Source organism: Argiope bruennichi, chromosome 4 (assembly GCF_947563725.1).
Source record: "Argiope bruennichi chromosome 4, qqArgBrue1.1, whole genome shotgun sequence".
In the NCBI taxonomy this organism is placed as follows: domain Eukaryota; kingdom Metazoa; phylum Arthropoda; class Arachnida; order Araneae; family Araneidae; genus Argiope; species Argiope bruennichi.
Genome location: NC_079154.1, coordinates 117,268,707 through 117,285,299, shown reverse-complemented (window position 1 = coordinate 117,285,299; position 16,593 = coordinate 117,268,707). Strand labels below are relative to the sequence as shown.

Here is a 16,593-nt window from a genome sequence, read left to right as displayed (position 1 = left end):
AAGATTAGTTATAAGAATTAAAATATCAAAACTAAATGAACATATAACATGAAATTATCTACCAGATATATTAGAACCCTTTAAAGTTGTAAATTATTGACTAATAGAAGGTTAAAAAGCGAATCATAGTTTTGTTTCTTAAAAGATCATGAAAGAATAATCGGTAATAGTTTATAATGTAACAATTTCAAAATCCTTTTACCAACTGAAATTTTCCAGTGTATTCAATTAAGTCTTCTAAACGGTGAAACAGTTTTCTTGAAATATGGAAATATGGTCTTCTTTAAACGTGATGATAATTTATACATCACGTCTTCTTTGATGGTATAAATAAATCAAATAACGAATTATTTTTGAAAATTTCCACAAATATAATGGATAATATCTTAAAATGAACAACATAAGCTAATGTAACACATTTTGAGTATTTTTCTGTGGGAAGGGAGGGGTGCAAGATCAACATCAAGACATAAAGCAAATATTTTGTTGTAACAATATAATTTTTAAATAAAAAATGTAGTAATAATATATATATTTAAAAAAATGGGGGAAGCCTTTACCCAATAGTGTGCTGGCTCTCCACTGAAAACAAGAAGGCAGTGATGAAACTATGGACATTCTGGACACAAGGATTCCAGTTCTCATCGCCTTCGTGGTCCAGATCCCCGTGTGCGAGGGCTATCAGCCACCACAGCACCGCGAAGAAGATCCAACTGCCGAAGAACCCCATCGCGAACACCAAAAGATTCCACCTCCACTGAATATCCACCATTGTGGTGAAGATGTCCTGCAGGTAGCGCTGGCTGCGCTTGGAGACATTCTCGCGAGAAATGTTCACTGCACCATTCTTCAGAATCACCCTCTTCCTTTGCCTCCCGTGCAGGATGCGGGGATGGCGGAATCTGGGCGACAGGTGTTCCCTCTCCTTGGAATAACCATTAAGGCACATGTTGCGCGGGACGGTGGAACATTTCGAGAGAGTTCCATTGGAACTCAAGACGCCATTCTCGGTCGGCGTCGGCGAATCATTTTCAATGTCCAGTTTGTGGTCCTTGCCTGGCAGTAGTTGCCACACCACACTGTTGTCAGGGTCAGTCATACATTTCATTTTGGCCGTAGATGACCCAGGTACACTAATCAAAAGTTTTAAAGAAGATGAAGTCCGAAAGGGAGTAGGAGAAGTTATGCTTCGATTGAGCAAAGAGCAGGTTTCCACAAAGAATTCTGTTCAGTTCAGTTCAGGCTACTTTTGGAATACAGATGGGAATGAGGAATGAGGTGTGCTGCTTTCAGTCTTTGGGATGCATGTTTCTAATCTCAAGTGAGTTCATCGGAAGTGATTGAGGTCTGGAGCTGAAATGAGGATAAAAGATCAAATATTAATTCAACACATCTGAATTTATAATATAACATAAGATCAATAAAGAGTATTCTTAAAAAAATAATCTAACAAAATAAAATTAAAATCCACAAAAAAATTCTTCATTAGTAACAAAAATGTATCAGCACTTTTAAATTTAATAACATGACACGAATTTCATGGCTTTTAACAAATTTTAAAACGGGCATTTTGAATGAATAATAACGAACCTATTGAGAAGAATATTACGAAATTAAGACGTTTCTCTTGTGTGTATGCATTATGCTCTTATAACAAATACACTGCAAATTATTTCTTTAAAACTAAGACTTTGCAATTTTCAAACAGAACTAGAACGAAAGTATAAAATGTATATCTCTATTTTTCTTAATCAACTAAAAGCAATATTCTGATTGCTGCAATCAATCTGAAAATAGGACATTACTGTTTACTTTGTTTTGTCGCTCTCATACTATGAAAAACTAGATATCTTTAAAATAATAAAAACACCAAAAGAATGAAAAAAAAATGAAGAACTCTGTTTAAAATAGAACCAATACTAATAAGCAGAATAGCCACATTCAATTTATAAATTTCGGCAAAGCCTATAGAGTGCGTAAAACCTTTTAAATCAATGCAAATCGGCTTTTGATTGAGAATGTTAAGAATTTTTTTAATTTTTAAAGTTCTTTTATCGATTATATAATGTATAAAAATAAATAATTTTCTCATATCATCGAATAAAATTCCTGGGATTTCCGATTTTCCGGAAGCATTTCAATTCCTGATGAAATGACAATGCTAACTTCTTAATACATTAAATAAGCAAACAACAGAATAAAAAAATCTGTTATCTATACATTTTGATTTGTATCGATTATAATACAAAAGGTAAGAATATTTTATATACAGTTACTTAGAAAAGCTTTTTTCCCCCCTTTCTTCACTTTTTAAAACTTTTTATTCGCAATCTAGTTAACATGCTTTTCAAGATTTCGCTGCGGCCTGGTGGCAAGGTCTTGTTTTCGGAACCAGATGGTTTCAGGTTCGAGACCAAATTCCTCCGAAGAACTGTCGTGTAAGCGGATTTGAGGGCCATGGTGGCCTGGTAGTAAGGACTCGGCTTCGGAGTCGGAAGGTTTCAAGTTCGAGACCCGATTCTACCGAAGAACCGTCGTGTAAGCGGGTCTGGTGCACGTTAAAACCGTCCGGACCAAACGTCCTCTTGCTGGTGTGGAGCAGAATATAGGGGAGGGAAGTGCTAGCTCAAGTGTCATCCTCGTCATTTGACCGCGATTCAAGATTACGAGGTCCGTCCCAAAACAGCTCTATATATGCTTTAAAACGGAATATTAATATAACTAAGCATTCTTTTAAAAAAAACCCACGATTTTTGCCATTTTGTAACGATTTTTCCTACTATTTTCTTCTCTCCTTATAACAGAAATTATCAAATTGTACGTAAGATTTTTTTAATTATTGAAAACATGCTTTCACTTATCTTACTATTAAATAAATTGACGCGGCGAATTTACTTTTTCAAAAACTTTAATCATGACTATCAACAAATAAAAGCTTTCTAAATTATATATACCATGAAAACTTTGAGACGATATTTCTCGAATCTCATATATCTGGTTTTCGAAAATTTGACCCCTATATTAAACATTAAAACCTGAAAGCACTCCAGAAATATAATTGCATTTGTCGCCGATGGGAAGATGTAGATAATGAATATTCTAAGAACTGCATCACGTGAAGCAGCGTGCTCAATTGTATAGAAAAAAATAGTACAAATTCGCACGAAATGCAATAGATGAAATAAGCAGCGATCGATTTTTGAAGTATTTTGTAACTGTCAGGGTGTTGCAGTTGATTGAGCAATTGGTTGGTCACCTCCACTGAGATATTAATTGCAGAACGGATAGATTTATGATAATTAATGAGTCCTTTAGAGATAACAATCAATTTTTGTTGGTGAACCTTGAGTCTAATAGAACGAGAATCAATTTTAGATTCTGTCCCGTCCAAACGATAAAGCATAAAGAGAAACAAAATACATAAAGAAATGAATGAGTATCATTTCCGGTCAAGCGTTTCCGGTTTGATAAGAGAAGTTCAAGGGAAATTACGAACTTCAGAAAAACAACTTTGCGAAGTTAGTACATATGTCCATGAAAAAAAATGATTCCATCAGTGATTGTATAAAATACGATATTTATTGAAAATAAAGAAACCTAGCCTTCTAGAAAATTCGGAATAGATTTCATTTTTGAATGTTTACGTTGTATAAATTTATTCGAAATTGAATTAAATGCTGCTTGATATTAGATTGACTCATTTTCTACACAATATATGGAACATATTTAAAAATGCGAGCCCGAAGAATTGATTGCAACTACAAAATAAATACTATTATTTTACCACTAGATGATATGCCCGTCTAGAGGGGCTATTATCTTGTTAATAATATCCAGTATATGATTGTCACAGATAAAATGATGAAATTTCTAGTTGAAAATATCATGCGTATTTGTAAAATGCTTACGAAATTTAAAAGAAAATTATTTGAAATGAACTTTAGACGTAAATTATAGTTACATTAAAAGTATTTTACAAAAAAATGTTTATTTCCTTGTTGTGACGATCAAGAACACTCAAATGAAAAATTATCACTAAAATAAATCCGTTTGAAACAAATAATGATAGACAAACAGAAAAAAATGCAATGTAAAATCCAAAATAAAATAATAAAAATTGCAGATTTCAGCTCGTTAACCTATGCCACAATATGGTATAAAAATATATAAATGTGAAATTTAATATCGCATAAGTGATTTTTATTCATGTTTAACTTTATTTGCATACAAATAATTTAATTTAATCCTTTGCATTCAGAAAAGTAATTCGATGCGTAGTTATTCTTCCCAATAACTACCTTGTTTAGTGCTCCGAAATATTATATTATATATATATAATATTTGTTTTAATTTGAATTTCCCCGAAAAAGTAATCTACATCTTCTAACTCTGTAGGCATTTTTAATAATAAAAATTTAAAAATAAATAAAATGTCAAAACGATGCACCGTTTTGAATGGTGAGCGAGAGCACCATCCCAGTGCAAAGAGTTTATATTATATATATATGTAATGATATTTTAACTCTAATTTCAATTTAATTAATTTTCATAATAACTTCATCTTAATTTAGCCCATAGTAACTTCATTCTAAAATATTCTCTTATTTCGTGATCCAATTCCACTGTCTCTACTTAATTAATTCAAGAGAAGCTTTGTTGAATCAGCTAAAATCTAACTTTCCCACACTACGCGTGAAGAGATAACATACCGCTGATCAAGTAAATTCTTTTTTAAAATCTCCCTTTGTTTCCCCTACCTTCTCGGCGCCTGTAATGAAAATCCCTATCGAAATCTCATAATACATTAGCACTGTGAAGAAATGTTTTCCCTATCAAATTCATAGGTTATATAAGACCAGGGATAAAATGTCCGAGAGCTCTTCCCTCATTCCTTTCTGTGTCGTCTGTGTGCTCGTCGCTTGTACATATGCTTGCTTCTTCAAAATGAAATAAAACGACGTCACGAAATTAAAAGTATCTTCATTGCCTTCAACTGCATCATGCTTCACCACAAATAATATTACATATTAAAAAGTCGACAGGATTCGAAATTATTTCAATTTAAAAAGTCGACAAGGATAGTTTCCTGTGAAAAATTATGAAATGAACTAAAAGAATTAAAATTAAATTGACTGGCCAGACTTCAACGTTGCAATGCGCTCGCCGTGCTCCAAAGATGACTTCGGTCCAGGTTCGCCCAGCTGCGATGTTTTCACCGCCGTCTGCTTCGGCTGCCTCCGGCCACATTGTTTCACGCAAACCGTAGTCCGGGATCCGGTCCAGTTCCCGTTGAAACCTATGCCTTCCACAACCTGTGACTTCATCCGACACTGTTGTCATGTGTGTGCTCCTTATATCATCAAAGAGTTGGGGCTCCTTGTCATCATAAAAATTTTCTTGCTCCTTACCTGTGCTGAATAATCCCGATCTCGACGTCATTTCCATTTTATATCATCACCACAATATAATACGCGCCAGTGGTCTCCAGTGCTAAATTGAATCAACCAGATTTTCAAAATATCACTTGTGTTTTACGTCATCACCAAAATAATAGTCACCTGCCGTAGTCTTCAGTCTCCAGTTCCAGTGCTCAAAATTGCATTTTGTGATTAATTAAAAAAAAAAAAAAATGATTATTCTTCAAAAAGTGTTTAGTGTTTCCCGACTCAACAGTGAAAAATCAAGATTTATATTGTGTGTTTTTCTTTTCTTTTGATTTTCATTTTTGAATTTTAGAATTATTGCAAGTTATATTTTTATAATATTATTTAAAATATTGAATTTTAGTCTTTTATCAAGTCTATTTTTTAAAATGTTATGCATAAATTTATAATGTTTTTTATTTGAAAAATACTTTAATGTGTTAAGAGCTGGAAAAATGACTCACCCAGAAAGAATAAGTGTGTCTAGCCCTCAAAGTAAAGAAAATAAAATTGATAAAGAAAATGATCAAATAGCCCAAGAACCCTCCATAATCCCTTTTGATCCTGAAAATGGGATGAAAGTGGATTTATGGTTGAGATATTTTAACAAAATTTGTCAAGAAAATAACAAAAATGATTTGTGGAAAATTAAAAATATTGCTAAATCTCTAAAAGGGTCAGCTTTAACACATTATATAAATAGTTGTTTAAATATTGATAATTTTGATGATTTATATTGTATATTAATTGAACAATTTATTCAACCCAATATTGTTAATTTTTCTGATTTTTCACAATTGAAATTTAATTCAAAAAATAGTAACTTAGTTGATTATTTCCATCAAAAATTAAATTATGGCAGACAGTTAGGCCTTAATCCACAATTTATTTTAGAAGGTCTTACTGATGGGCTGCCAACTCAACTAAAACAATTAGTTAGCATAAAAGCTCCTAATACCCCTATAGAATGGCTTGCAATAACAGCTAAATTATTAAAAATGGAAGAATCTTCAGAACCAAACCCAGGCAGGTGTAATGAAACTAAAATCAGAATAAGACAACCAGAACCTTTTACACCTAGGCATAACTTTAATTATAAATTTCAAAATTCTTTTACTCCTCGAGCTCCCAATAATTTTAGACAAAATTTTCATAATTCAATAAGGCCACATCCCAATAATTACAATATCTATAATCATAATTTGCATTTTCAACAAAGATTACCACCTTCTCCCTGTAGAATTTGCACTGAAATAGGTATTCCAAATGTTTATCATTGGACACAAGCATGTCCTTTTTATCAACCTCACTTTATGACCAATACTCCAATAACAGCCAATGTGACTTCCCCGTGCACAGAGGTCCCTCTTGGTTGTTTTCAAAATCCTCAAAGGAGACCAAATTCTTCTAATGAGACCCCTAGCCCAGCACAGTTACAATTATTAGTGTCCGGACACATCTCAACTTTACCAAGTCTAGCTAACTTGGACAATGTTTATAACCATCATAGTAATATAAATATTGTTATTGACACAGGATCCACTCTTTCAATTATATCTGCAGATATTGTACAAAAACTTAACTTGACAAGAAAAAATGTATATCCTATTCGAGTCAAACAAGCCCATGGAACGTTCCAATTAACCCAAATTTGTGACATATATTTAAAAATTGGCCAAATAAATAAGAAAATCAAATTATATATTATGGACAATCCTTTACCCTATATTATTTTAGGACTACCAGATTGCAGTTTATATAAATTAATTATAGATTGTGACAAAAATAAAATATTTCAAAATGGAAAAATTATTACCAATTTGCATACCAATAATAATTATATGTCTTTACATATTGTTGAAAATGATAACACTAGTGATAATAAGGTCAGGGTAGTGAATACCTCAGAGGAAATTTTCCCACCTCTGACTGTAAATAAACTATCTGAACCTGTATTATCTCTGGTGTCAGAATATTCTCATGTGTTTGCAAAAAATAAATATGATGTTGGTAAAATAAGAATGGAACCTCCTAGAATAAATTTAACATCTGATTTACCAGTTTCACAAAGGGCTTATAGAACCTCTGCTACTGATGAAATTGAAATAAACAAGCAAATTAAAAATTTGTTAGATGCAGGTTTAATAAAAGAATCTACTAGTAATTATTCCTCCCCTGTAACATTAGCATATAAAAGAGATGAAAATAGAAAAAGTAGACTTTGTATTGATTATCGTAAAATTAATTCCCTTTGTAAATCTGAGGCAGAGCCTCTCCCTAGAATAGATACCTTGTTAGATAAATTAAGTACTGCTAAAGTTTTTTCAACTTTGGATCTTGCATCTGGATATTGGCACATACCCTTGCATGAACAAGATAAACATAAATTGGCATTTGTAACTACTGAAGGTTTATATGAATTTCAAGTCCTACCTTTTGGCTTTAAAAATGCACCTGCAATATTCAATAGAACTATTCGTAGAATTTTAAATAAACATAAATTTTCCAATTTTGCATGTCACTATTTTGATGACATAGTAGTTTTCTCTAACTCATTAGAGGAACACCATGATCATTTAAAACAGATTTTTCAAATGTGTGAAAAAGAAAACATTAAATTAAAATTTTCTAAATGTGTGTTTGCTCAAGATAAAATTAATTTCTTGGGGTATGAAGTCAAAGAAGGATGCATTTCTCCTGATAATCATAATATTGAAAGTATTAAAAAATTACAACCTCCAAAAAATGTCAAGCAACTTCAAGGTTTTCTTGGCTCTGTAAATGTTTATAATAAGTTTATTGATTCTTATGCTAAAATAAGAGAACCCTTAAATAATCTTCTTAAAAAAGATACATCATGGCAATGGACAGAAGACTGTCAAAAAGCTTTTGAAATGTTAAAAAATAAATTGATAACTAAACCAGTGTTGCAACTATATAACCCTAATTTACCTCTTCATGTTTTTTGTGATGCATCTCAGGTAGCCATTGGAGCTGTTCTAAAACAGCCTGACTGTTCTGGTAAATTACATCCTGTATCTTATCATTCAAGAACTTTACGATCTTATGAAAAAAATTATTGTATAACTGAGTTGGAATGTTTAGCAATAGTAGATGCCCTTGATAAATTTTATTACTATTTACATGGGAAAAAATTCATAATTCATACTGATCATGCTGCTCTTGTTTGGCTTAAAAATGTAAAAAATTTAAGGGGAAGATTATTTCGTTGGTCTTTAAAATTAAGCATGTTTGATTATGAAGTTAAATATTTAAAGGGAACTGCTAATGTTGAAGCTGATATGTTATCAAGGCATCCTACTGCTCAATATCTCCAACATTCTGTGCATTTATTGGAATTGGATGAGATAAAACACTATCAAAATTTAGACAATTTAGATAATACTAAGTATAAGAATATTAATGATGTACTTGTAGTTAAAAAGAAAAATTTATTTAAAATAGTTGTACCTTTTTCTCTTAGGAGAAAAGTTTTGCAAACAGCTCACGAACAATTTGGGCATCCAGGCACTCAAAAAATGATAAATTTAATTACTCCTCAGTATTATTGGCCCCATATTACTAAAGATATTGCACTTTTTGTTAAACATTGTGATATTTGTCAATTAAATAAAAAGAAAAAGCAAAAAAGATTTGGCCTTTTACAGGCTGTGCCCCCCACAGATCGTCCTTTTGAATGTCTTTCTGTCGATACTGTTGGTGGATTTAACTATTACAATTCAACTAAAAAATTTCTTCATATAGTAATTGATCATGCGACTAGATATGTTTGGGCTTTTCCTTCCAAAAATGAAAATTCTGAAACTTATATTAATATATTAAAACAAGTTTTCCAAATTCAGGTTCCTTCCAAATTATTAACTGATAGAAATGGTGCTTTTACCTCATCTAAATTCAAACATTTCCTCAGAAATTACAGTGTCAAGCATCTGTTAACATCTTCACATCATCCACAAACTAATGGAAAATGTGAAAGAGTTAACCAGTCAATAGTAACTAAATTAAAGTGCAAAGTCAATTCTTCTCCTACTAAAATTCCTTGGACTAAACTTTTAGAACAAGTAATCAATGAATATAATTTAACACCGCATTCAGTCACAAAATTTCCTCCTGCATATTTGTTATTTGGCACTTTACCTTATCCTCCTCCCTTAACTCAAAATCAATTCTATCCTCCAGTAGAAGAAGCAAGAAAATTAGCTAAAGATAATACAATAAAATATCATGATAAAAATAAAATAAGATATGATGCTAGATTTATAGATTCTCCATTCAAACCTGGTGACATTGTAATGTATGAGGAATTTAATTATCCAAATCGTAGAAAATTATCTCCAGTGTTTTCAGGTCCATATGAAATAGTAACTAAAATTTCAGATGTAAATTATGAAATAACTAAACCAAACGCATTAACAAACAAAGCTACCGATATTGTCCATGTATCAAAATTAAGAACATATTATCCACCAGAAAAATTAAAATTAAGTCATGAATAATAATTTAAATTAAAAAAAAAAATCCTTCAATTTCCCATGTTTCTTCCTCCTAAATCCCCACTTTGGTTGGCCCGTTGTCTCCACTCGTAAGAGTTAGTTTTTCTGTTCTTCATGATGATGATGTGATAGGCGCCATCACAACATAAATTCAAATACCTCAGTCTTATTGAGATGTGAGTATAGGGTCAACCTTACAATTAATTTCTATCTCTTTCTATTTTTATCCTGGATATGTTGTTCTCCACTTTGGAAATAAATATTCCTGGATGAGAGTAGAGAGAGAATAAGAATTACGTCCCCTTTTCTTGATGTCCTACTTTTGGGTCATTAAGTTTCACCCACTACTAGAAATTGGTGGACAAAGTTTTACTATTCATCACTAATTGGCTAACTAGTGGGTTAAAGTTTTTCTTTCACAAATACACACTTTTATGTCATTTATTTTAAATATTTATGCTATAATAAGATTTTGAATCTCATATTATTATTTTCAGATTCAAGTGTTATATACAAAAATTAGAACAGTGTTGATATATTACTATTATATAAATTCAATTTGTTATTCCATTATTTTACATTCAATTTGATAATTTTGGTGAGCCTTCTACTATTTAAAGGACCATGTATGCAAACATTCTTTAGAGACATTCCTCATCAAATAGAGACAATCTTACAGATTGAGAGACAATAGACTGAGTTTCTTCAGAAAATCATTTGTACATTGCATATTTTAATATTATTTTTGGTGTTGTTGAATATTATCCAATATATTCACAGATATCATATTATCTTTTTTGTGCTTTATATAATCTTGTTAAAAATCATTTTTATATTATTGTAAAGGTAAGGGAAACTCGGGTATCACTTTTAAAATGCTTTTAAATTTTAGTTTCTTACTTGACCAATTTTTGATTTTGACTTTTAAATTTTAGTTTCTTACTTGACCACCACTGTAAGGTAAGGCTGTATGTCGAGGGCCCCGACGTACTTCCGCGTCTTGCAGTGGGGGGAAAATTGTAATGATATTTTAACTCTAATTTCAATTTAATTAATTTTCATAATAACTTCATCTTAATTTAGCCCATAGTAACTTCATTCTAAAATATTCTCTTATTTCGTGATCCAATTCCACTGTCTCTACTTAATTAATTCAAGAGAAGCTTTGTTGAATCAGCTAAAATCTAACTTTCCCACACTACGCGTGAAGAGATAACATACCGCTGATCAAGTAAATTCTTTTTTAAAATCTCCCTTTGTTTCCCCTACCTTCTCGGCGCCTGTAATGAAAATCCCTATCGAAATCTCATAATACATTAGCACTGTGAAGAAATGTTTTCCCTATCAAATTCATAGGTTATATAAGACCAGGGATAAAATGTCCGAGAGCTCTTCCCTCATTCCTTTCTGTGTCGTCTGTGTGCTCGTCGCTTGTACATATGCTTGCTTCTTCAAAATGAAATAAAACGACGTCACGAAATTAAAAGTATCTTCATTGCCTTCAACTGCATCATGCTTCACCACAAATAATATTACATATATATATGTTGCTAGATTTCAAAACAGAAATTGAGTTTTCGCATCCAATAATAACATAGACCAAAAGACAGATATCCAGCGTTATAAATCGCTGTGGTCAATTATATATAATGATGATTAATAAATATAAGTTAATTTGATAAAAATAAATATATATTCTATTTCTTACTGCCATGTCTAATGCAATATTTTTTAACCTTTTAAAAATAAACAATTTTATTTTTTAATTTAAAAGAATTTGTTTAACACTTCACGACAAAAAAAAAAAATTGATTTATTTTAAATATTTTTTTGTAAATATATGTATTTACAAATATAAGAAAATTAGCAAGTGTTTAAATTGGTAATTTTCCTTTTTTTAAAAAAAATAGTAGAATATCATTCCATGTTCAACTTCATGTTTTTTAGAGGTCGAAGTATAGAAGAAAAATACGAAATGTTCATAACTATTCATTAATTCAAGCATACAAAAGTTTAAATTAATGGTTGAGATAGCTGTTTCACCATACAAAAACCCAGTATCAAAAAAACTACACACAGGGTAGAATCAAAAACCTTTTTCCTCTTTCTCGTGTACGAAGTATTAAGTATTGTAATCTCCAAAAAAATTCGAACTCGAGATTTTGATGAATCTATATTTTAGATTTCTCAGAGTTCGGAAAACACATTTTTGGAAAATGTTAGCTGTAATAATGATAAGAAAAACGCTTTAACTTAGATGGTTAAAATTTAGTATATGGTCTACGCACCAAATTTGTTTTTCTATCAACATTTGAGCACAATCTATTCAGTGAAAATCTGCCTATCCGGCTGTTCGAATATATGTGAATGCGATAGTCGCAAAACAAAGACAATTATATAAATAAAATTCGGTATACAGATATCCGTTGTTGTTGTTGTTTCTTATGGCACTTGCCACGGACAAGCCCGCTGTTCAAAGACAGCTGGTTTAAGTCTAAGGGGGAGCGCCTCTTGTTTTTATCATAGAGCCACCTTGGGCCAAGAGTACGACTTGACTACTCACGCCTCACTCATTCGCTTGCACAACCCCCTTTTTACAGGAGGGCACATTCAAACATCTCACAGATAGAGCAGGAAGAACAACCATGCCCACACCGGGATGCCCAGATCACGGGGAAGATGCGCTCGCTACCCCTATGCCAGAACGCCAGCAGATATGTGTTGTGTTGTTGTTGTGACTTATGGCACTTCACAAACTCGCTGACAGTTACCTGTCAGTAATTTAAACCGAGTGAGCGCCTCTTGTTTTTTCAGTAGGCCAACTAAGGCCAAGAGTACGACTTAGCTACTTCATGCATCACATTCGCTTGCATTACCTTTTTTTACAGGGGGGGGGGGCACATTCACACATCTCACAGATGGAATACAGACGAAAAACAACCATGCCAGAACCGGGACTCGAACCCGGGACGCTCAGATCACGGGGAAGATGCGCTACCCCTATGCCAGGACGCCGACGGTATACAGATATAACATCTATATTGTAGACTCCTATGAACGTGTGATCCAAATCCAACAAGTGGTTGAACGTCTGCCAGTTCTGTACTTTCAGAAACATGAAAACGCAATAACTCAAAAGCACAATGACTTTAATATATCAAATTTTGGTCTCAATCGGTGGAAACAAGGCATCTGAAACATAAATTTGATTTTCGGTATTTATCGTTACATGCCAGGGATTAATCATCGAAGAGAAATCGCGGTACTTAACGTATTAACGCCACCGTAGCTACAGATTTGGCGGTTTTTAAGTGTTGTGTGCGAACAACAGGATTTCTCTTTATTGGCGCATTAGTGCCAAATCTGTAGCCAAAAAACGCCAAATCTGTAGCTGCGGTGGCTTTAATACGTAAGTACAGAAATCGCCAAAGGTCACACAATAGATTCAGTAAAAATGTGAAATTGACGTCCAAGATAAATATTTCGTAATTATTGTATGTCCATGCCATGCATGGCGTTGAAATGCCTTGATCCTGACTGAACAAATAAGAGAGTAGCGTTTAAAAACAATTTCTTTATTTACAGCCTTATGTACACAAGAACAACTCGTTTTCATCTAGGTTAATATGATTAATAATATTTACAACACAGTTGAAACCTCACATGAAAAGTTAACAGGCTGTTAGAGCATCCAGCTACTGTAGGGTTAGCTCTAGGAATTCACCGATCTTCATCGGATGGATCTTAGCTCAGAAGCCCGAATCACATGGAGTTTCTCTGACTTCTCCTCAAAATAACTCTCCCTCCTCTTCCAAAAATCTCGTGTTTCATTTTCTGTCAAATCCCTGGCTCTCATTTTCACATCGGTGCACTTTAGCTTCCTGTCACCCAATAACTGTTCAGAAAATTCTCAATGACCTCCAGTCGATCGTGGGAAATGTCAGCTAATCATCCATCCTCGTAGCTGACCTTTCACAATGAAAAAAAATATTTAACATCCGAATGGTTGATACTCTTCCCCTTTGAAGATACGATTTATTTCCTTGGAACGACGAAAAACGCACGTGCGGTTCTTTATTTGGACACAACTAATGACCAGATGACCCTACGAAGAACTTACTCACTACAGTGGTTAACAGGTGTCTCAGGGCAAGGGAGCCGAATCTTTACAGCGTTTCACTGGGATAACACTTTTGTTAGAGAGTGTGCGAGAAATTTCTGTGGAGACCATTGCCGTTGATTATTATCCAATATAAGCAAGTTTCAAATGGTGGAGCGAAGGTAGCCCAAGCATAAGTTTTAGAGAGCACAGTGGATATAAAACAATGAATTTGCATCATTTTTAAAAGTATCTATGATTTTAAAAAAAATACTATATCCCGTATATACTTATTCTGCTGGTGACAAGCAAAAGATGAAATATATTATATATCATTGTCGGATGCTAGATACAATCGTTACGCCACTGATAAATTTATTTTTATGGTGTAAGGCTTTGTTGTCTACAAAGGCGACGAATTAAAATGTTTAATATCCCTTTCTGTTACAATTTCCAATGCCATCACTACGCCATACTTAAATATATTCACAGCTGCGTCGTCGATAAATGTCCCGCAGAAACGGGATTGTCGCAAAGCAAGATCGTTACAAGGAAGTCGGGGCTTAGCAACTCGCTAATCTGCTGACCATGGGGAGTCTTGGAATGATTAAAAACGGAAATCAAGGAAGTGGAGATTTTTAATCAAGGAAGAAACTTGTAAAAAATTTATTTTTGGGTTGCAAACTGAAGGATTTACAAGTAAATAACCTTAAACACTTCATGAATGTTACTTAAGTTATACAGAAATAGTGCATATATGCTAAATATGCTGTAATTGATTTTTTTCCTGTATTCGCCTTTCCGTTGCTTCCACTCTTAATGTTTGTTTGTTTTAAATATTTCCGGAATATACTTTAATAACTCTCAGGGAAAATTTCTTTCAATTTCTTTGCGATGTTTCTTTATAACCTTAGTAGCATACAGATACAGTTTAATATCCAAATACTATATAGAATCCAGCTGTATATTTCTATGTAACACCCAGCTGTATATTTCTATGTAACACCCAGCTGCATATTTCTACATAACACCCAGCTGCATATTTCTACATAACACCCAGCTGCGTATTCTACATAACACCCAGCTGCGTATTCTACATAACACCCAGCTGCGTATTCTACATAACACCCAGCTGCGTATTCTACATAACACCCAGCTGCGTATTCTACATAACACCCAGCTGCGTATTCTACATAACACCCAGCTGCGTATTCTACATAACACCCAGCTGCGTATTCTACATAACACCCAACTGTATATTCTACATAACACCCAACTGTATATTCTACATAACACCCAACTGTATATTCTATATAACACCCAACTGTATATTCAATATAACATATAACTGTAAATTCGTACAGCATGCCATGCTACCTAGAAAGAACTGCAGAAATGTAGACATCTATGCATGATTCACGACAAATGTGTCAAGCGAAATTTGAAAATCCACTGAGCCTTTTCCAGGAGAAAAATGAGATCATGTTACAGCTTAGTTAGAAGCAGAAAAATAGACACATGCTAGATGATATATGCAGTTTGACTTGTATATTAATTTATATCATCTAGCAAAAGGCTTTTATAAGAGCTTTGGCATGTGTTTTATAATAAGGAATCTACGTGTTCTATATAATAATGATAAGATAGATAATTATTCAGTTACATATGGAAGATATTCAGGTGCAAGTATTAGTTTATAATTCACTAGAGTCACGTTCCGCTTTGAAACTTATATGTTCCTATTACATAGGGGTGGACCTAGTCATTTGAACAGTGATTAGAAGTAATAACGAGGACACCTCAGATAGTAACATCCCTTCTCAAGCTCCCAGGACCATATCAGCAGGAGCATTACCATTTGATACGGAATGATTAAACATGTACCAGGTCTGCTTCAATGACTCAATGTTTCCTTTAAATTTAGAAATAATAAGTGTTCATTTCAAGTTTTTTAAAGCTATGTTGAAGAAAAAAAAAATGCTCTCAAAACCCACCCAAATCTAATTCTCACATTTCAGACACTCCCACCTCTTCATTTGAAAATAGTTCAACAAAGTGAGGTTTAAGTCTATTATAATTACCAATGACATCTCGTTTGAAATACCGCTGAAAACTAGACAAAGGGTCTAGATTTTTTAACCCTGTTTTTATTCAAGTTGGACACAACATATAGACCAAGGGGCTTGGCCCGGGTCCGAAAAAAACAGTTGTCGCCGCCGTTTAGGCGCAGACAGTTAGTCAATAACAAGCTTAACGCATGTAAAGTCGGAGACACTTGGTCGGACCATTCAGCAAAAGGGAGGGAGATTTTTTCGCGAGTCGAAATCCGAGGCGAGTCATCAATGGTAATTAGCGAGATTCCCATATGATTGGGATTACGCGATCTCCCCGATTTGCATTTTGATGATTGTAGAGGAACCCGTCTCCTTAATTTCATTCTCACTTGGCAGCGCGTTGACCCAAACCAGTTAATAAAGGTGCGTCCAGTAGCCCGGTCCCGGCCAGTCTGTATAATTGGAAGATGAGCGCGGCTGAGACTGTTAGTTTTGTTGCCGGC

At 33.4% G+C, this 16,593-nt stretch overlaps 1 protein-coding gene across 5 annotated transcripts in view; it reads right to left on the bottom strand.

Moving 5' to 3' along the window:
- Positions 1-16,593, bottom strand: part of LOC129967060 (G protein-activated inward rectifier potassium channel 3-like) — a 154,756-nt gene that overhangs the window by 19,025 nt on the left and 119,138 nt on the right. For all 5 annotated transcript variants that reach the window (XM_056081708.1, XM_056081706.1, XM_056081711.1 and 2 more), the window contains exon 2: positions 561-1,353. In XM_056081708.1, the coding sequence (XP_055937683.1) occupies positions 561-1,108 (548 nt within the window). In that variant the 5' untranslated portion in view covers positions 1,109-1,353. The remainder of the gene's footprint in view (positions 1-560; positions 1,354-16,593) is intronic.